Here is a 22,118-nt window from a genome sequence, read left to right on the forward strand (position 1 = left end):
TGTCCATAGGTATGAATGTGAGTGTGAATGGTTGTTTGTCTATATGTGCCCTGTGATTGGCTGGCGACCAGTCCAGGGTGTACCCCGCCTCTCGCCCAAAGACAGCTGGGATAGGCTCCAGCACCCCCGCGACCCTCGTGAGGAAAAAGCGGTAGAAAATGAATGAATGAATGAATGAATGAATGAATGAATGTACTACAGTAGCTATTTAGACGTTCTTGATAGGGGAATGTAGTATTAGCAACTGAGGTGTAGCACTGCCCCCTCGTGGCCGTATGCTGCCTCGCTATCTTAAAATAACCATTGGAACGTGAAAGATCTCCAATGTGGAAAACCCCCCCACAAATAACAAAGAGTCAAAGGTGCTCCTGTGATCATTAAAAAAAACCTGAGTAGGGATTTTTGTCATGACTTTCTCATCTTTAAGGTTCAGGAGGAGTGGTCAAAAGTCGAGAAGCAAAACCGGAGACGATGCACATTAATGCACCGTATCAACGTCTGGAATATTCTGACCTCCTTGAGCCCTGCTTGTAAACACAGCGGAGTGTTTTATCATGATGACCTCGGGTTGATGATTGGCCAAGTTTTGGAGACGCCTGCAATCAGCGGCCAAGGTTTATGATGATGTTGAGTTGAATCAGCATATAGCTGGAACCTAGGAACAAAAGATGGAAAAAGCAACAGCGTTAACGCTCGTTCTTCTGCTTTCACGTATCAGCGGGACATTTGGTAAGTACCTGAAATAATAATAATAGTAATATATGAAAACAAAACACTAAATATTGCTGTATTTCTCTTCTCCAGGGCAGTCTTGTGAGGGCAAATGTGGGCAAATGTCCAACTCATGTTCCTGCCACCCGACGTGCATGTCTCTGGAGAGCTGCTGCACTGACTATAAGGAATTCTGCGTGGAAACCTTTCCGCACTCTGGCTCTATTTTGGGTGGCGTGGATTTTCTTGTGCTTGATGCAACTTTTAACAACGATTCACACATTGTATGCAGGTATGGCTTTTTGTCTTATGTGCACAAATCCAAAAAAACTACAGAAGAAGAGTCTTGAACCAGTCATGATGTGCTATATATATCACTATATTGACACTTACTATGGTACACATTATGCCATTGTATGGTCATATCACCTCATATCAGGTACATTATTAAAAAAAAAACCTCAAATTGTATTATGGAAAGCAGGAAGTGAACAAATGTAACAGTTACTGATTGTAAAAGTACCAGATGGAGGGGTAGGATTTAATAAGCTTTGCTTCTTCCTACTCCTTTTGGACATGTGGAACTGTGAACTGATTATGGGATGCATTCAATTGTAATCTGATGCATGTTCAAATGAAATAAAACCATTACCATTACAGTGGAACCTCTAATGCAGGGGTGCTTTCCAACGAGGGTGACATACTGAAACAGTTTGGTCTTAGTATTAATTATTAGTATTAATTATTTGTATTTTGACACCCCTGCTCTACATGTTTGTAAAGAATATGCCTGTGATGACAAATGATGATAACCCTAGAACTGTGATTGTGCTTCATCCTCTAAGCATGAAGTGTTGCTCTTCCTACTGTTATGTGAAAAAATGAGGACATATGAATGATATTTGTGGTGTACTGTATGGTTTACGGTCAAAATGCTTCAGAAAACATGCACATTTTGACAGATTATGACGCTTTTGTGAGACTGAGTTTTATGTAATATTACTTTTTTTTAGACAGTTATAAATGTTAAAATGTGACCTAAATCACAATACACTTAAATGTATGTAAACGATGGTATTGTCATTAGAACAACTTGGAGGCTCCACTGTAGCAACAAAACTGTTTTTCCTGTTAATTGTCATTTATGGGCAGGTTCAATAGTGACACCGACACTGTGGGCTATGTGGATGAAAGCGGTCGGGGTCACTGCATCGCCCCCCTGCTGTATCAGACTGGATGGGTTACCTTGCACATCTCCTCCAATAACGGTACAACGTTTAGTCGAGCTGGAGCCTGGCTGTCAGGTATGATTTTATTATTATTACTATTATTATTATTCTAGTTATGTTGAAAAGGATTGAATTTTAACATATCAAGAAGTGTGACCCGGGCTGCACGGTGGTCTAGTGGTTAGCACGCAGACCTCACAGCTAGGAGACCAGGGTTCAATTCCACCCTCGGCCATCTCTGTGTGGAGTTTGTATGTTCTCCACGTGCATGCGTGGGTTTTCTCCGGGTACTCCAGTTTCCTCCCACATTCCAAAAACATGCTAGGTTAATTGGCCACTCCAAATTGTCCATAGGTATGAATGTGAGTGTGAATAGTTGTTTGTCTATATGTGCCCTGTGATTGGCTGGCCACCAGTCCAGGGTGTACCCCGCCTCTCACCCGAAGACAGCTGGGATAGGCTCCAGCACCCCTGCGACCCTCGTGAGGAAAAGCGGTAGAAAATGAATGAATGTTGAAAAGGAACGTATTTGAACATATCAAGAAGTGTGACCCGTAGTGGTGTGGAGTTTGACATGTTGTTCCAATGTGTTCCAACAGTACATACAGGCAAGTTAGACTCGAAATTCAAAGCCATTTTGGTCAACTCAACAAAATGGCAGTACTATGGCACACCTCATGTCGGAGGCTCCCTGGAGATGACGTGGAACACTTCACTGGTCAAAGCAGACAGAGTCAACATTGAGCTGTGGGGTTATAGAGAGACGGGTGAGTCTGCCGCAATCATTGAGAGAGGGGTGGGGGAATACTAAACGCCTCCTTGCAGGAGCACCCTATTCGGAGCAGTGGCTGGCAGAATGGAAGTATCTGTACTCCCTTGCAAAAGATCAACCCAACAACGGCGCCTTTAGCTTTGTGCCACAACCATCTCCTTACTTCTCAAGCTGGGAGCTCGGTGCAGTCCGTGTCAGCTCAAGCGGCCACCATGATGGCATGTGGTATGCACATGAACGTCATATCATACGTACATATTTACATAGTTTTTTTGCTACATTTCCTTTTTCCTTTCTACTCCAGGAATGTGGAAGCTGCATGGACAGAGGACCACGCCCTGGCCTGGCACCTGGAGGAGAAGTTCAGAAAGGACTCGCAGGCTTGGGCCCTGGAAAAATGCGTGGCGTGGGACCAGCTAGAAAACGAGCTGCCCAACTTTCTCAGCGAGATCATTGACTGCCCCTGCACGCTGGCTCAAGCCCGAGCCGACACAGGGAGGTTCCATGTAAGTGCTGTCATGATACACTGATTTAATTGACCTTCTGTTCATCAAAATCATTGACCAGTCCAAATTAAAGTTCTTAGAGGTCCCACGTTAGTGTATTGGAAGCATTTTGCCAAAATCTAACTAGCTCGGGGCCGGCCGGTGTCATGAAACGTTAAAGTTTACTGATCGAGTTCCACTTCTCTCAATAGTCAAGCAAGCAAATGAAAGCTAGGATGGTAGAGGTAGACATATTAAATGTCCTTCAAGTTTAATGTTACCACTTTATGAGTTTATGGCATAATGTCATAGCCTTTTAATTCTTGTCTGGTACGAGGAGAGGTCTCACTCAGGCTTATTTCTTTATGTCCTTTATCAGACTGATTACGGCTGCGATATGGAGAAAGGAAGTGTGTGTACTTACCACCCTGGTAGCGTTCACTGTGTGAGAGCCATACAAGCCAGGTGAGCCTAGTAATAACATCCAATACTACAAGCGTACGGGTCATAGTACACACTCCACACCACCAGGGGTCAGCATGAGTTTATGATTGTGAGATGCTCAATGCCAAATAAGCCCCTCTACCTGCCCACACGCACACGCAAAACTTTAAATTATTATTCATTCATTCATTCATTCATTTTCTACCGCTTTTCCTCACGAGGGTCGCGGGGGGTGCTGGAGCCTATCCCAGCTGTCTTCGGGCGAGAGGCGGGGTACACCCTGGACTGGTGGCCAGCCAATCACAGGGCACATATAGACAAACAACCATTCACACTCACATTCATACCTATGGACAATTTGGAGTCGCCGATTAACCTAGCATGTTTTTGGAATGTGGGAGGAAACCGGAGTACCCGGAGAAAACCCACGCATGCACGGGGAGAACATGCAAACTCCACACAGAGATGGCCGAGGGTGGAATTGAACCCTGGTCTCCGAGCTGTGAGGTCTGCGCGCTAACCACTTGTCCGCCGTGCTGCCCTAAATTATTATTATTTATTCTAAATTATTTTAATTATTTGTACAATTTACTGTTTATGCTGTACATTGTTGTTCATATTTGATACAATCTATTTATTTTCCACATTATTATTATTTATTATTATACGGGAGTCAGGCAATGACATTTCGTTGGCAATTTCACTGCTGTGTTATTGTGCAATGACAATAAAGGAAGTCTATGTCATATTATGATTAAGTCACTGCAAATCTCAAGAGAAAAAAACCCCGAATTAATTGAAGACTCTCACACATTTGTTATTTGTTATTTCTCGCATCCTTTTGTTAGCATTTTCTGACACTTTGGGATTCAGTGTACATTTTGGTGATGAAATTCGTATTGTCTGGCCCTCATCTTCACCAGCCCCAAGTATGCGGCGGGGCAGCAGTGTTGCTATGACAGCAGCGGCGCTCAGGTCCTGACGGCAGACTCAATCGGTGGCAGCACCCCAGACCGAGCCCACGATTGGGGCTCGCCTCCTTACAGGAAACCCCCACGGGTCCCCGGACAGTCCCACTGGGTTTACGACGTCCTCAGTTTCTACTACTGTTGCCTGTGGTCCGACAACTGCCACTATTACTTTAAACACAGGCCATCCAGTGACTGTAGACGCTACCAACCTCCCAGCTCAGGTATTTATTTGATTTTATTCTTATTTAGATCAACACTAAACATCAATGTCTATCATCAGCTGTGGTGTTTGGAGACCCACACTTTATAACTTTCGATGGGCTCAGCTACTCCTTCAACGGCAAAGGCGAGTACAGTTTGTTGACGTCAGCTGGGAAAGGACTGACAATCCAAGGAAGAACCGAGCCGGTCAACGGTGAGCTGAGCATGCCGCAAACGTTTGTTTGCCAGGAGCATCATATTGATTTTACAGCCTCGTTCACAGGAACGGCAATTAACGCGACAAAACTGACATCCGTCGCCATGAGAGAGGCGTCCTCTGACATCATCGAGGTGCGACTTCTACCTGGTCACAGCCGCCTTCAAGTGCTGCAAAATCAAAAAGGTCTTGTATTTACTGAGCAGAGCTGGATGGACCTCAATGGTGAGACTTCCACATGAAACATTCGCATTTTTAAACAATTAAAGTGCTATATTTTCTCCAAATATATCTTCCAGGTGTGTTTGTGTTTTCTCCGGTGGCTACAAATGTGACGGTTATGTTCCCCAGCGGCGCCGGCGTGGAGATGCGGCTCAGAGAGGAAACCCTAACTGCTACCGTCCTCCTGCCGGAAGAATTCCAAAACTCTACAGAGGGATTGTTGGGAAACATGAACGACAACGCCATGGACGATCTTATTCTCAGCAATGGTCAGCTGGTGGCAAACTACAGTAACCCAGAGGAGGTGTTCAACTTCGGGGCCAGCTGTAAGACGTTCCAGTACTGTATAATTTCATAGCATGCATCTACATAGTAGTCAATTGTGGCTTTGTTTTTCAGGGGCGGTATCCAACACCTCTGCCCTGTTTACGTATGACTCCAAATACCTTTTGGACACTTATTACCATTCCCCAAGGCACGACCGCAACTTTATTCCAGAGTTTTCCATCCACGAGAACCCGGAAGATCCACTCTACAACATTACGTTTGGCATTTGCTCTGGGAACGGTTCGCAGTTCTGCAGGTAGGAGGACAAAGACGTTTCTTAATTGCGCCAGCTGTAATTAGCTTTATTATAGGTACTTGTCTACTCATTTTGGTACGCTACACCGTTTGGTTCACTTCAAAAAGCCATGAAAGCTAGGCTGAAAATATGGTAATGATAATGGTTTTATTTCATTTGAACATGCATCAGATTACAATTGAATGCATCACATAATCAGTTCCCAGTTCCACATGTCCAAAAGGAGTAGGAAGAAGCAAAGCTTATTAAATCCTACCCCTCCATCTGGTACTTTTATAATTAGTAACTGTTACATTTGTTCACTTCCTGCTTTCCATAATACAGTTTAGGGTTTTTTTGTTTGTTTTTTTTTAAATAATGCACCAATAATATGACCAATATGCAAATCAACTAGGACAAAGAAAATACACTTTACAGCCATGCAGCAAGACCAAATAGAGACAAACTTGTATTCTAACTCAACTTCTTTTTCACACAGTGAGATACAACAGTTTTATTTAACCCATGGTCTTTTTTTTTTTGAAGGTATGACATTCTTGTTGGTCGTGATCCCAAACTGGGAAATGCCACCAAAATATCTTTTCAGAGTCACATTTCTCTCGTGGAGGACTTAAAGTCAGGTGAGAGCCATGAGAAGGTTCTATTTATCATATTACATATACGTACAGTATAGAATATAAGACAATACCTCTTATACAGGACCCTCGTTCATCATATTTCATTAGTCACATGTCTTAGATTAAGGTCACTGGTATGTGTGAGTGTCAGGAAGAAAAGCAGTAGAGGAGATTAGTCATTTTTTGCCCCTATATATTTTGTTCTATATACGTATTAATGTGTGCAGTGATTTCTTGTGGCTGGCTTGCACCGCCACCTAATGGCAAAAAGGAAGGTACTACCTACTTGGAAGGGGCAAAAGTGCGACTGTCTTGCAATGATGGCTTCACGCTGGAAGGGTCCGTCGAGCGCACCTGCGAGGCGGACGGGCACTGGTCTGGAGGGGACACAAGCTGCGTGCTTTCAAGTATGCTTTCCAGAATGAGTGAATGATTCAAACATGGGCTTTTTCTTTTGGCATGGCATCCATCCTGACATCCTGTTGTGGTTTTTTTCTATAGGTAATATTGCCGGCATTGTCGCTGGTTCAGTAATCGGTGCTGTCACACTAATTATAATAATAACAACGCTTATTCTCCACTCCCGAAGACGGAAAAGGTAAAGTATTATATTATGGATAAGGATCACCATTTTGTCTTCTGATGTGTTTATTTGTTTTTTTTTGTTGTTGTTTGCATGTCTGGTATATGTCTATTTTCAGGGGACAATCAAAAGAGACATTTATAAATACTGCCCTCTAACCAGGATTTGGTTTACATGCTATTATGTACAATATTTCCTAAAACTCATATTACAGTAAAAAAAAATCTGACTATTTTTCTCTTAAACTACAATTAATTATTATCTACTATTTACTGCACATCTTTATATAGTTTCAACAGATTTGTACGTACAGTGGATGTGCTACATTGTGTTGTTTGGTGAAGTCCGGTCCTTAAACACGGATGAAAGTTCATTAAAATCATCACGTTAAGTGATTGTGTAATTACTTTATGATTGTAGTAACTCATTGTTTATCAGATAACAATACTTGAATGTTGTGTTGCTCAGCTGAGTTTGTTTCTGACTTATTCCTGCTTCAGGCAGGACAATAAACACACGCTTGTGGACAGATCCATTGATGTTTGATAGTCCAACACGAACAAATGAATTATCACACTTGCACCTTTATCCAGATTCTCACCAAAGCCGTGTGGGTTCTTGCACTATTTAGTCTTTTATTCAACGTGAAACAGCGACCTATCTAGAAGCATGCAGGGCAGCATAGGTTGTCATTAGCACCATGGACAGAGACACATAAGGCTTTGAAGGACACCGTGGACTTGCGTGGAGTTGAGTGCATACTATAGTGAGTGTAAAACATTTTGAATAGTGAGTCGGAGGTGGCGGTAGAGCAGGAGGTTGTAGTATTGTAGTGTCTCTTTAAAGGAAGGGGGAGTGTAGAAGAGGGACAGGCACAAAAAGAAGAGATGAATAGGAGGCAAGAGAACCACCTACCATGACCAAGTGCGCTCTAAATGTAGGACACACATCCGAGTGGCACACAAACGCACCATCGGGGGGCACATTTGGAAGCAGACGTAGAAGAAGCATGTTCGGACGTGCCTTATCCCATTACCATCCTCCTCAACATGCCACGGTGGATCGTCACAAGGGGAAAGGAGGGTTGCTCCTCTTCAGCGTCTCGCGGAGCACAAGAGTGGCAGTAAATTACATCACATCTTTCTCCGATTATCAATGGTAGGCATTGCGTAATTGGCACCCCCCCTCGCACCTCCTCCTCTCTTTTTGTTTTTGTTTCTTTTTGGGGGGACGCTACCAAGACGCCACCTTTTTTTTTGTTTTGCATTTGTGTGGCGATGCCCTTTTCTCGGCTGAAAAAGGACTCCTTGCTGAAGCTGAGGAAGGATGCGTGTGAGGCTTGAGGTGTGCTGCATTCAGGGACATCGGGTACTCGCGGCGGCAGCGGCGGCGGCGGCCATACGAGAGGGCCTGAGAAGCACCGGGCCCCACCGCGGTTTGCTCCTTTTCCTCCCCCCTGCAGGAGCATGCTTGCGTGAGGGATGAGGCCGTGTACGAGCACTCCAGCGGGCCAGAGCTGCGGCCTACTTCTCACCACAGCCGGTGGCGACACTGCTGCAAGACCCGCGAACACACCGTCAACGTCATATCAGCATCTTTGGTACGCGCACACGCACCTCTATCGACTGTATCCAAGAATGACAAAAATGTGTAACGTAGGTGTGTGTTGTGTGTGTGTGTGCTGGCAGCAGGGGGTGAGGAAGCGAGGGTGGTGGTGGTGGGGGGGACGCGCGCACACACACAAGCGCGCCATGCCATGACTACATCCATCCGTAGTCATGGCAACCAGATCCTGTTAATGGATGTCATTTTCCCCCCATTGTCAGCTTCCTTCCATTGCGTTCATCACCTATGTTTAAATATAACACCTTGATCACCTTATAGACCCCCCGTCCCCCGTCCCTCTACCCCTCAGGCCAAAATGTTACCAAAAATGTTGATTAGGACTGCGCTTTCATGCGTCTGTTTGTTAGTAAGAATGCTACTTCCTGTTGCGGTGACCATAGTGATGTAAAATGAACTGCACCTTTATCCAGATTCTCACTTAAATGTAATGTCATCTTCCACCTCGTTTTTACTTTTTTGTATTGTTTGCGTGAAATGTGAGCACACCCCTCACATTAAATTTCTTCCCAAGGGACATACTGTGTACAAATGAGTAGTCAGTGCACGGCTTGTATAGAACTGTACAGCTCTACTGGCAACACACGGTCTGAATAGTGAGTAGCAAACCATTCATTCAGTCATTCATTCATTCATTCATTTTCTACCGCTTTTCCTCACGAGGGTCACAGGGGGTGCTGGAGCCTATCCCAGCTGTCTTCGGGCAAAAGGCGGGGTACACCCTGGACTGATCGCCAGCCAATCACAGGGCACATATAGACAAACAACCATTCACACTCACATTCATACCTATGGACAATTTGGAGCCAATTAACCTAGCATGTTTTTGGAATGTGGGAGGAAACCGGAGTACCCGGAGAAAACCCACACATGCACGGGGAGAACATGCAAACTCCACACAGAGATGGCCGAGGGTGGAATTGAACCCTGGACTCCTCGCTGTGAGGTCTGCACGCTAATCACTCGACCGCCGGAGTAGCAAAACAATGGTATCTTATTTTAAGTCAAGCAGGGTGGAGGTTACATTTTGGTCTGGGGCTGCATGAGTGCTCCTGGCACTAGGGAGCTGTGGTTGCCAGAGTAGAAACATGAATTCCAACGTGTACTGTAACATATATAGTAAAAATATTCGCTGAAATGTGATGTACTCGCTTCTAACAAGAAACCTATGATGTGACATGTTGGCTAACCTCGGACAAGGCTGCGTTTGTTTCAGCTCCTGTTCCCCCCCGGTGTTGTGTTCCAGGTCATCAGGTAGATCCAGGAGCATGAGCAGAACTTTGAGCTGCGGGAGCAGATGTCTGGGTATAAGCGCATGCGGCGGCAGCACCAGAAGCAGCTGATCGCCCTGGAGAACAGGCTGAAGGCCGAGATGGATGAGCACAGGCTTCGGCTGCAGAAGGAACTGGAGACGCAGGCCAACAACACTTACATTGAGCTGGAGAGGCTGGCCAAACGGCACGCTACACAAACGGACAAGGAGGTGGATACAGGAGGGACGAAGATGGAAGTGAACTTCGGTTGGTGATGATGTGATGTCGTTCTCACAGATGAAATCGGTTGCCGCCGAGGAGAGGAGGATCCAGCAACAGATTGTTGCTCAGCAAAAGAAAGAGCTGACGTCTTTTTTGGACAACCAGAAGAAGGAGTACAGACTCTGCAAGGACAAGATCAAAGAAGTAAAACATGGACACCGACCGCTATCCACATCAGCTGAATATTAACCCAATTTGTTGTCTTTGTTCCATGATGTAGGAGATGAGCGAGGACCCTTGCACACCCAAGGAGGAGAAGCACGAGCGTCTGTCCAGGCACAAAGAAACAATACAGCGCTCTCAGGCTGAGGAGGAAGCTCACCTGCTGGCCCAGCAGAGGCTTGTCTACGAGCGCAGCTGCCGGTCGCTCAAACGCCGCAGTCTGGTCAGGAAGCATGAATTTGAACAGGAGCAACTGCGAGAGGTACGTACTACTTCCTGTACATCCATGTTACTCACAACTGGGTAGTAGTCGCTTGTCAGTGGGATGGTACCCTCAACATTTTTGGACCATTTGGACCAAAAAAAGATGACAGACACGCTGTCAAAGCTCCTCATAATATATTCATTCATTCATTCATTCACTATCGCTTTTCCTCACAAGGGTCGCAGGGGGTGCTGGAGCCTATCCCAGCTGTCTTCGGGCGTGAGGCGGGGTACACCCTGGACTGGTCGCCAGCCAATCACAGGGCACACATAGACACAAACAACCATTCACACTCACATTCATACCTATGGACAATTTGGAGTGGCCAATTAACCTAGCATGTTTTTGGAATGTGGGAGGAAACCGGAGTACCCGGAGAAAACCCACGCATGCACGGGGAGAACATGCAAACTCCACGCAGAGATGGCAGAGGGTGGAATTGAACCCTGGTCTCCTAGCTGTGAGGTCTGCGCGCTAACCACTAGACCACCGTGACGCCCCCTCAAAATATTTAAAAAAAAATAAAAATAAATATATATATATATATACTCTTATGTTAACATGTCTTGGTTACCTTCTTAGGCTTCCTCATCCATGAAAATGTTGGTTTTAATACTTTTGGTGTGGGCATGTAGGCCTTTTTTGTCACTATACCCCTCCATTTCCAAAAATGGTCAAATGAACCTCAAAAGAATCATATTAATAAATTGATATGGGTAAATATCAGTGGTGTTGGAAGTCTAACATTGTGGGTCTTCTTCCTCGGATTCCTCGGATTCCTCGGATTCAGCTACCATTAATAAATCATGATATGACACACGACATGTACTTCCACACATGAACAATTGTGTCACTTTATGGTTCATGAAAAGGAGCTGAACAAGAAGAGGACCCAGAAGGAGATGGAGCATGCCCTGATGATCCGGCAGGACGAGGGCACCCAGGATCTTGAGCACAGGCAGCTGCACATGCTGCAAAAACTGCGCGTGGAACTCATGCGCCTGCAGCACCAAACGGAGCTGGAGAACCAGGAGGAGTACAACAACCGGCGGCAGCAGGAACTACAGCGAAAACACACACTGGAACAGCGTCAGCAGCCCAGGAACATGAAGGTGACCATGGATACCAGTGTCTACTGATACTTGGTTTGGAGGTAACTATACTTCTACTGATTGGTTTCTCCTTGGAATCTCTGCAGACGTTGGAGATGCAGATCAAGAAACAGTTCCAGGACACGTGCAAGGTGCAGAACAAGCAGTACAAAGCTCTTCGTAACCATCAGCTGGAGGTTTCACCCAAAGGTGATCATAAGGGCATCCTGAAGGGGCTGAAGGAGGAGCAGACCCGCAAGCTGGCGGTGCTGGCTGAGCAGTACGAGCAGAGCATCAATGAGATGATGGCATCACAAGCGGTAGGAGGAATCTTTTTTTTTTTTTTTTAAGCTTGCTTCGCTACGTCTCCGTGTACAGGAGCATCATGATGATGTATCATCATCCTTGCTTGTACTTCGGTGTCCAGATGAGATTGGACGCTGAGCAGGAAACGGAGTGTCAAGCTCTGAAGCAGCAGCTGAAGCAGGAGATGGAGCTGTTGGACGCCTACCAGATGAAGACCAAGTCACAGATGGAGACCCAACATGAGCGAGAGCAGCAGAAACTCGAACAGAAGGTCTCCATACGCAGGGCCCACCTTGAGCAGAAGGTAGGAGCCGTATTTGGTAGCAGACCTCAGGAAAGAGAAATAATGATCACCAAACATGATCTCTTTTATGGTGGTGTTAGTCATCACCTCTTGGTGCCAAAAAACCGTAAAAGATGTACATCTTTGAGAGCAAAAAAACGTCTTTGGTAGTGAATGAAATAATAATGACTCGGATTGCATGAGAAAGTGGAAAGGAAAACTTTAAAAATTGTAGCTCTCCAGTTATATTGCACTACACAGCACGGCTTTTGCGCGGCACGGTGGTCTAGTGGTTAGCGCGCAGACCTCACAGCTAGGAGACCAGGGTTCAATTCCACCCTTGGCCATCTCTGTGTGGAGTTTGCATGTTCTCCCCGTGCATGCATGGGTTTTCTCCGGGTTTTCTCAGGTCAACATAGTCCCCAGGGTTTGCTACTACATCAGGAGGTTGCCTACAGCCACAGCTGTTGTCAATGTGTTTCGACTTGGTGGCTAAATGAAAGGAGGCATTCTGTTGTGTTTTTTTTTTGTTTATTTTTTTATATATATTCATGGTAGCAGTCACTCGGACGAGTGGTTAGCGCGCAGGCCACACAGCTAGGACACCCAAGTTCAATTCCACCTTCTGCCATTTCTGCATGGCGTTTGCATGTCCTCCCCATGCATGTGTGGGTTTTCTCCACTCAACATAGTCCCCAGGGTTTGCTACTACATTAGGAGGTTGCCTACAGCCACAGCTGTTGTCAATGTGTGTCGACTTGGTGGTTAAATGAAAGGAGGCATTCTGTTGTGTTTTTTTTGTTTGTTTTTTTATATAACATTCATGCTAGCAGTCTGCCACGTCGGACAAGTGGTTAGCGCGCAGGCCACACAGCTAGGACACCCAAGTTCAATTCCACATGCTGCCATTTCTGCATGGTGTTTGCATGTCCTCCCCGTGCATGTGTGGGTTTTCTCCGGTCAACATAGTCCCCAGGGTTTGCTACTACATTAGGAGGTTGCCTACAGCCACAGCTGTTGTCAATGTGTGTCGACTTGGTGGTTAAATGAAAGGAGGCATTCTGTTGTGTTTTTTTTGTTTGTTTTTTTATATAGACAGTCATGGTAGCAGTCTGCCACGGCGGACGAGTGGTTAGCGCGCAGGCCACACAGCTAGGACAGCCAAGTTCAATTCCACCCTCTGCCATTTCTGCGTGCCGTTTGCATGTTCTCCTCGTGCATGCATGGGTTTTCTCCGGGTACTCCGGTTTCCTCCCACATTCCAAAAACATGCTAGGTTAATTAGCATGCCCATAGGTATGAATGTGAGTGTGAATGGTTGTTTGTCTATATGTGCCCTGTGATTGGCTGGCCACCAGTCCAGGGTGTACCCCGCCTCTCGCGCAAAGACAGCTGGGATAGGCTCCAGCACCCCCGTGACCCTCGTGAGGAAAAAGCGGTAGAAAATTAATGAATGAATGTGTTTTTTTGCCGTCATTGACAGATTGAAGAGGAACTGGCTGCGCTCCAGAAGGACCGTTCAGAAAGAATCAAACACTTGTTGGAGCGTCAGGAGCGGGAGATGCTAACGTTCGACAGCGAGAGCAGAAGCCTGGGATTCGGAAGCCTGGGATCTCTGGACTTCCCCAAAGACGACAACAGATGAAACCGGACAACATGGCGGCGCCCTTTTTTCACCACCAGTGTTGTTGTTGTTTGCTCGGATAACTTTATGCGCTTCTTTTCTCTCAGATGTCTCGGGACGCAGGCGTGCAATGAGACACTTCTTTTGTGACGACACAAGAATCAACCGGCGAGGATGGATTATAGAGAATATTCCGTCAACCCCCCCCCCCCCCCCCCCCCGCCCCGCCCCACCCCACCTCATCCCCGTCACTCCTTTTTGGTATGAATTGAATACTTCAGGAAAACATTTTGGTAAAATGGGCACTTTGATATGTTTAAATAGAAACCCATCATGTTCATAGTAATGTGTGTGTGACATGGAGGGACAATGTGGAATGTGAGCTGCGGACTAACCCCGCCCGCCCCCCTACCACCCCCACCGTGGTGTTTTTATTATTATTATTATTATTATTATTACTAAGCTACCCCTGAACCCTCCCCCACCCTTCTTTCTCTCCTTTCTTTTCCTTTACCGTGCATTTAACCATCAGAATGTGAATATCACTGCAGGACTAAAGTCCATCACAATGATTGATTGGCCGACATCTCCACTCGCTTCTTATTGCATGCACTTTATTAAGGACACATTCAGGTTGTGAAGTGACGCATGAATCTGTCAGAGATCTTAGCTGTTTGTAAATAAAGTGGTCATAGCTTTCTTTTTGGTTACCTTACAAAAAAACACAAGCGCCATGTTTAATGTATATACTTATATATACATTGGTGTGGGAAAAGTGTCCTGATTTCTTTTTTTTTTTTTTTTTTTTAAGCACGTTTGTCAGACTGAAATGTTTCAGATCATCACGCACATATTGTTAGTGACAAAAAACTCCCAACTTACATACATGGCCTTCTGTGGAAAAGTGATCGCTACCTAAAGCTAATATTCTTAGTAGCATGGTTGGAAACACTTAAGTGTGACAAACGTGGAAAAAAAAAAAGTCATCAGGAAGATGAAAAACACTTTTTCACACCGCTGTATCTTAGGGGTGTAACGGTACGCCATCATCATAGTTCAGGTTCATTAAATGCTAAACATAAAACAGTTTTAATGTTTTTAATTGACAAAACAGTAAAAGCAGCTCATTCTCCAATAAATACATTCATTCATTCAATTCCAAAAACATGCTAGGTTAATTGGCAACTCCAAATTGTCCGTAGGAATGAATGTGAGTGTGAATGGTTGTTTGTCTATATGTGCCCTGTGATTGGCTGGCCACCAGTCCAGGGTGTACCCCGCCTCTCGCCTGAAGACAGCTGGGATAGGCTCCAGCACCCCCGCAACCCTCGTGAGGAAAAGCAGTAGAAAATGAATGAATGAATTCCAATTTTAATATAAATCAAATAAAATTAACAATTTCAGGAAGTGAAAATCTGAATTATTTGACTTTAAGGAAATGAAAGTTCCTTATTGGCCAAAGTGCATTCCCATTCCCCGTCTCTGCTCAACGATGGTTGTTTCCGTATTTCAGCCGGAAGGCCCTGTGCTCCCAAACAGGGACCTATTATTCTTTGTCCACTTTTCTGACCAATAAATATTCCAATGTAGTATTCCCGTATTTCAGATAATGAGGTGTGCACATTTGAAAGCAAGTTTTTTTTCCACATACACAGATCTACATATCCGAAAGTCCTCAGGAGCGCTTTTAGGAAGGCCAGGCGTGGAGTAAATTAAACAGACTATTTGGGTTTGACGGAGGAAGTCCATGTAAACACTGCAGAAAGAGGTGCAGAATCTGGAAGATCTAGAAAGTTATTGATGTGGCTGCTCTATAGGAGTCCCTGGCGCAATACAAAGTGTGAAAAATGATCATAATAGGTCCCCTTTAATGGCTAGCCTTGACTCCTGATTGGCTAGGCTGGGCTGCATTGTACCATGCCGTTACATCCCTAATATACAGTATATACAAATATTATATATACGTTCACGAATGCCTTTCTTAAGCAGCTTTTCAGTTGCATATGTTTTGATCCCCTCCTCCTCCTCCCTCACCCTAACACCCCCCCCCCCCCCCCCCCCAGGGTTTACCTCCCGGTTTTCAACTTGTGAACCATGTAATCAGCGTTCTTGTACATGACAAATGGTGAGAATTGTGCTGTTTAACTTTTGATATGAATATTTGTATACTTGACCATATGGCGACAACATGCCGACACCAGTCCATTTAACCGTGACCCAGCTTCAAAAACAACTCGGCATTGTTGTTGTTGTTTTTTTTTTTTAAAGATAGAATAGTGAAACAGATGATAGCGTAACGTCCTGCTGTCTGAAAGAGCAAGACTGTCAGATTGTATCAGCACAGCAGACTGGAGTCCGGGAAGTTTTACAAATTTTACAAATATTATAAATAATACAAGTTGGGATACTTCCAATGGGAATACATGGGAATTAAGACCCACATGAGTTATTTATTCTACGCTAGTCAGAATGTTTTACCAGTTACTAAGACCTGCTTGTGAATTGAAAGTGGGTGAGAAATTTCAAGTCAGTGTCTATTAACATCGCCATCATGTGTTATTTTTGTCAGAAAAGTAACGCAGGGGGCGGCACGGTGATCTAGTGGTTAACACGCAGACCTCACAGCTAGGAGACCAGGGTTCAATTCCACTCTCGGCCACCTCTGTGTGGAGTTTGCATGTTCTCCCCGTGCATGCGTGGGTTTTCTCCGGGTACTCCGGTTTCCTCCCACATTCCAAAAACATGCTAGGTTAATTGGAGACTCCAAATTGTCCATAGGTATGAATGTGAGTGTGAATGGTTGTTTGTCTATATGTGCCCTGTGATTGGCTGGCGACCAGTCCAGGGTTTACCCCGCCTCTCGCCCGAAGACAGCTGGGATAGGCTCCAGCACCCTCCGCAAATCTTGTGAGGAAAAGCAGTAGAAAATGAATGAATGAATGAAGTAACGCAGCTTCACTCATTGGCTGGGAGAGGTCACATGATGTGCTAACATAATGAGCTGCTTGTTTATTAGGAGAATACTCATAGACGGTTATATATTCCCGTGAATTTCCAAGGAATGTTTCCAACTCTTTTGCAACCCCAGCAGTCACATAAAAAAAGACAAAAATCGTGTCCGTATTTGAGTCCTTAGCGCCGAATGGTCGGATTGACAATTTTTTGCCATTATGTTCATTGAACAGGTTGCACAATTTCCATTTTTGACCAAATGGAAGAATAATAGTTTGGTGCTTCATTTCTTACTTAACACCACTTTTAGCCTTGTTGTTGTTTTTGCTTACGGGGAGAATGCGTTGTTTGTTTGTTTTTTTAAGAAACAATATTGCTCCGTGACAAATATCCAACATCCCCACGCAGTCAAAAGCCTCTAAAATCGACTTTTTAAAAGCTGATATTTGTTTTGAAATGTGGTGATTTCAACTTGAAATTTGCTTTGTTTTTATTTCAAAGCCACAAATTCTGGGTGTTTTTCTTGCAGGGTGGAAGAATAATAACAATAATAATGTTTGACTGTAATTTCCGAAGGCAATAGAAACTCACTCCCAAGTGGAATTTTTAAAGCCTTGTACATTTTCCACAAGCTTTCTGATGCTAATGATGCTAATGTTCCTCGTATGCAGTAAGGCCTTTTTTTTGTGTGTGTATGTGTGTGTGCTCACGTTTGATTCAAGCCTTGTGGACCGTCAACGGTTCTGACAAAAGTGCTATGGGGCGCCTTCAGTGTCTTGAAATTGAACACAAATAATAATAACAATAAAAAGGCTTGCTTGAGTGCTACACAAAAGAGTTCTGAACTTTACCAATAGTGCGGGATGATGTGAGTTTATAGAGAAATGTATTTAGTTAGAATCTAAAGGGGACTTTCCTAAAACAACCCTCTTCTTCACCATTTCCTGTGCGGCTCAAACACAAAATAAAAAAGACTTTATGTTGAAAACAGAAGCATATTGTCTTTGTGATGCTGCACTTTTCACTCTTTTGTGGTTCAATTTCCCTGTAATGCCGGTTGCTCCTATTGCAGTCTGGCGTCTCCTCAATGACCTGTAGATTATTCATGCATGGAAAACTCACTGGACGCAACATTAGGTACACATGCAGAAGCTCAAGGGATCAGTAAAATAACATTTATTAAAACGTCATTAAAACTGAGCTAAGATTTCATTATAATAAAGTCCAATTAAAAAAATCTATTATAAAAGTAAAAAAAAAAAAAAAATTAAAATTACATGTAAATTTAATAAAATTAAATATATGAGATAAAATAAAAATATATACATCATTCTGTCATGGCCACAGTATTAGGTCCACCTGAAATGACTACATTCAGTTGACATAGTTTACACAAAACCTATTATTATTTTATAGGTCATACTATCAAAAAATATAAAAAAATCAATAATAAAAATAAAATAATTTCTATATTTAATTAATTACAATTAATCAATTACAATTACCCTTCTGGGATCTGGAAATAATTTTTTGTCTCATAACTTTGGTTGTGTTACTCCGTAGGGAATGATTTGTGTTTTGTTTTTCCCCCAAAAAACATTCATTCATTCATTCATTCATTCATTCATTTTCAGCCGCTTTTCCTCACAAGGGTCGCGGTGGTGCTGGAGCCTATCCCACCACAAAAAAACATAGTAAAAAAAATAGTAGTCGTTTTTTTGCTCAAATATCTCAATCAACTTGACTTCTAATAAGTTGGTATAGTATTTTAACCCTATAAATGCCCATTTAATTCAATGATGCTGGGTTAAAAATGTCATTTAAAATGTTCAGCTCAAAATATAGTAAACAAAATTTTAGACAATCGGTGGACTAGTGGACAAAAATCCCACAACCTTGTATCACAGTGCTGACAAAACTGCGATGCTTTGAGTTTTCCCTTAAAAAAAAAACAAAAAAAAACAGAAGTCACTTTGACCTCATCACCTCCATGATGCAAAGCGTTGGTTTTCCATTCGTCATTCTCAATGCCCACCATGAGGAGGCCGAAGAGAACGGTGCATCAACGTAACGTAGTCCCACGTTGGTTCCTCATTGGATGGTGTGAGCCATTGATAAGTCACAATGAAATCATCCCCGCTATAGCATGACATCAGCATGACTGTGCCCACTGACTTATTGCACACTTAGTGGACACGGCCCTGTACGCACTTGGGACAAATTGAGACATTTCCGGTGCCAGCTTCCTGTGCAAAATGCTAACATCAACAGTCAAAAAAACCAAAAAAAAAAAACAGCAGCGATATGAGGAACAGATTCTTAGTTGCTCTTCATGTTTGTGCTTGTGTACAGTTGACTTTAGCTAGCTTTCATTCAGTGCAAGACAAATGTGATGATTACCATAGAACAGAAAATGGACATGTCTGTCCAGGCTGCTCAGTGCTACTCAGGCTACTATAGTGCATTCACACGCCATCAAGGCTACACATGCATTGCTTGTTCGGGCTACTCAGCACAATATGGCCGACTCAACAGTTACTCCTGTTGGTGAAAGCAGTCGCCACATGGTGCTATAAGGTACGCCATTTAGTATTACGTTAGGCCCTTAAAAGCAATAGAGCGCTCCTGTCTTATAGAGGATCTTTGATTTGCATTAACAACAACAGAGCACTCTTGTCATTTAAAGGATCTTTGACTAGCATTTTTTTAGTAGGCCCTTAAAAGCAATAGAGCGCTCCAGTCTTATTAAGGATCTTTGATTAGCATTAACAACAACATGGTGTTCTTGTCATATAAAGGATCTTTGACAATTTCTTTTTTTTTAAATAGGCCCCTGAAAGCAACAGAGCGCTCCTGCTATATAGCGGATCTTTGACTAGCATTAAAAACAATAGCGCTCTCTTGTTATTTAAAGGATCTTTGACCAGCATATTTTTAGTAAGCCCCTGAAAGCAACAGAGCGCTCCTGTCATATAGAGAATCTTTGACTAGCATTAAGAACAACAGAGCACTCTTTTCATATAAAGGAACTTTGACAAGCATTTTTTTAGTAGTCCCCTAAAAGCAATAGAGCACACTTATAGAGGATCTTTGACTAGCATTAACAACAGAGCGCTCTTGTCATATAAAGGATCTTTGACCAGCATATATTTTGTAGGCCTCTGAAAGCAACAGAGCGCTCCTGTCATATAGAGGATCTTTGACTAGCAGTTTTAGTAGTATATCCTTAAAACCAGTAGAGGGCTTCTGCTATATTGAGGATCTTTGTCTCCCGTTTAGAAGTTGACCCCTTCTGTAATATAGATGATCTTTGACTGGCATTTTTGTATTAAGTCCTTAAAACCAGTACAGCGCTCCTCCTGCCTATTTGAGGATCTTTGACTATTGTAAACTTTTCTCTTGTGTTTTGAATAGTCGTGATGAAAATGCCCCCCCCCCCACACCCAAATTAGTCCTCTAAGTGGGGGTAAAATCATATTTCAGTCATGAAAGTCAAAGGTTAAAAGTGTTTTAAGTTTCTCAAGTCATGTCAAAATGCCACTATGTTCTCTATGTCCAACATACGTACATAAGTATGTATGTATGTATGTATGTACGTATGTATGTATGTACGTATGTATATATGTATGTATTCATGTATGTACGTATGTATGTATGCATGTATGTATGCACGCATGTACGTACGTATGTATGTATGTACGTACGTTTGTATGTATTTATGTATGTATGTATGTATGTACGTATGTACGTATGTATGTACGTATGGATGTACGTACGTATGTACGTACGTTTGTATGCACGTATGTATGTATGTACGTACGTATGTACGTATGTACGTATGTATGTACGTACGTATGTATGTACGTACGTATGTATGCACGTATGTATGTATGTACGTATGTATGTACGTATGTACGTATGTACGTACGTACGTATGTACGTATACTGTAACTGTGCTTCCATGCTAAATGCATAAAAGTGATAAGACAACATGATGCCCCATGCGGTGACAGCCAGACCAACGCCTGAACATGTCTGGTGACCGCAGCGGGCATGTACGGGCATTGCCCGCAGCATTTAAATAAAGCTACAAACAAAAGAAGAAGAAGAAGAAAAATGTCACATCAAAACAAAGGAGGAAATTCTGGGAAATTTAGGTTGCCTCACAAAGTGCACGTCATTTCCTCCGATGACCAATGTGTGCGGTTTGGCCTCTTTAAAAAAAAAAGTTAAAGGAGTGTGATTATGACAAGTCTGTGCATTTGGAGGAGAATGAGTGGACATGTGAGGAGTAGCATGCTTTGGACACGTCTGAAGAACCCAGCAACAAGTAAGTTGGTGATGATGCTTTCAACACAAACATTATTGCTGACCATCTCCTTTCTGCTCAGAATTGTTCGCTCTCCTGCTGCTCCTGGTGGTCCAATCCTCAAATTCAGCAAGCAGCAGGAACCAGCAGTGTGGAAGTTCTCTGCAGCAGACCCTGAAGCTGACCAGACTCATCCAGAAGGAATCTGTGGAGCTCATCAAAACATACGTGAGTATGTTTGGACTCTCTTTTGGAATCTTGTACGAACATAGTCAACTCTTTTGTGACGTTATTGTCGCTTTTCCTCCTTACAGAAAGCCTCCCAAGGAGACATGTCCCACCTCTTCTGCAAGGTGTCCATCCCTGATGTTCCTGAGCCCAACATCTCCGGCTTGGAGCCCTCAGAGAAGATGCAAAGCATCCTCCAGCACCTACAGGCCTTCTCCTCTCACCTGAAACGGGTCTACGAGCAGCAGACAGACCTTCAGGATCCCCGTAGTTTGCTTCTTGTCCAGCTGGGAATCGTGGGCACAAACAGCAGGAACCTGCAGGCGCTCATGCAAGCCTTCTACAAAAACATCTTCCCAAACCTCCAGGATTGGTCGGCGGGGGCTCCGACCTCCTTGCCCCCGCCGCAGAACATCTTCCAGCAGAAGGTTTACGGATGTGTAGTGTTGAAGACCTACAAGGAGTTCTTACTGAATGTCAGCAGGGAATTGAGGACCATCAAAGGCCGAGTGTGCAGAGGGAGAAGGAATTTACTGTGAGACTTAAGAGGAACTGTGAGTACAAGACGGTGCCTCAGCTTATTTATGATATTTAATATTTATTTTCTTATGTATTTCTCAGCAACCAAAAGCACCTTAAATGTATTCCAAATTGTGTTGGGGGGGGGGGGGGGGGGGGTTGAAAAGTACTTATTGCATCAATAAT

At 43.7% G+C, this 22,118-nt stretch overlaps 3 protein-coding genes across 6 annotated transcripts; all 3 read left to right on the forward strand.

The window, feature by feature from the left end:
- Positions 1-290: 290 nt before the first annotated feature.
- Positions 291-7,589, forward strand: susd2 (sushi domain containing 2). Of its 3 annotated transcripts, XM_058064587.1 has the most exons (17): positions 291-729; positions 805-1,003; positions 1,864-2,015; positions 2,540-2,707; positions 2,766-2,937; positions 3,017-3,218; positions 3,577-3,662; positions 4,565-4,592; positions 4,770-4,833; positions 4,893-5,027; positions 5,097-5,255; positions 5,330-5,578; positions 5,652-5,835; positions 6,361-6,455; positions 6,680-6,859; positions 6,954-7,050; positions 7,154-7,589. In XM_058064587.1, exons 1-17 carry the CDS (start codon positions 669-671, stop codon positions 7,191-7,193), a joined length of 2,271 nt encoding a protein of 756 aa, XP_057920570.1. In that variant the 5' UTR covers positions 291-668; the 3' UTR covers positions 7,194-7,589. The 3 variants fall into 3 exon arrangements, with proteins under 3 accessions (XP_057920570.1, XP_057920569.1, XP_057920568.1); XM_058064586.1 differs by having other exon boundaries at positions 4,565-4,833; XM_058064585.1 differs by having other exon boundaries at positions 4,565-4,833; positions 4,893-5,255.
- A 315-nt stretch (positions 7,590-7,904) lies between these two features.
- Positions 7,905-18,056, forward strand: taok3b (TAO kinase 3b). 2 transcript variants are annotated; one of them, XM_058064588.1, is made up of 8 exons: positions 7,905-8,635; positions 9,905-10,141; positions 10,209-10,337; positions 10,414-10,617; positions 11,493-11,732; positions 11,819-12,031; positions 12,139-12,321; positions 13,784-18,055. In XM_058064588.1, the coding sequence occupies exons 2-8, from the start codon at positions 9,956-9,958 to the stop codon at positions 13,943-13,945; spliced, it is 1,317 nt and encodes a 438-aa protein (XP_057920571.1). In that variant the 5' UTR covers positions 7,905-8,635; positions 9,905-9,955; the 3' UTR covers positions 13,946-18,055. The 2 variants fall into 2 exon arrangements, with proteins under 2 accessions (XP_057920571.1, XP_057920573.1); XM_058064590.1 differs by lacking the exon at positions 7,905-8,635 and having other exon boundaries at positions 9,521-10,141; positions 13,784-18,056.
- A 3,094-nt stretch (positions 18,057-21,150) lies between these two features.
- Positions 21,151-21,999, forward strand: m17 (IL-6 subfamily cytokine M17). The gene is made up of 3 exons (XM_058064296.1): positions 21,151-21,206; positions 21,268-21,413; positions 21,500-21,999. The coding sequence occupies exons 1-3, from the start codon at positions 21,173-21,175 to the stop codon at positions 21,950-21,952; spliced, it is 633 nt and encodes a 210-aa protein (XP_057920279.1). The 5' UTR covers positions 21,151-21,172; the 3' UTR covers positions 21,953-21,999.
- The last annotated feature ends 119 nt before the right edge of the window (positions 22,000-22,118 follow it).

Source organism: Doryrhamphus excisus, chromosome 2 (genome assembly GCF_030265055.1).
Source record: "Doryrhamphus excisus isolate RoL2022-K1 chromosome 2, RoL_Dexc_1.0, whole genome shotgun sequence".
Lineage (NCBI taxonomy): Eukaryota > Metazoa > Chordata > Actinopteri > Syngnathiformes > Syngnathidae > Doryrhamphus > Doryrhamphus excisus.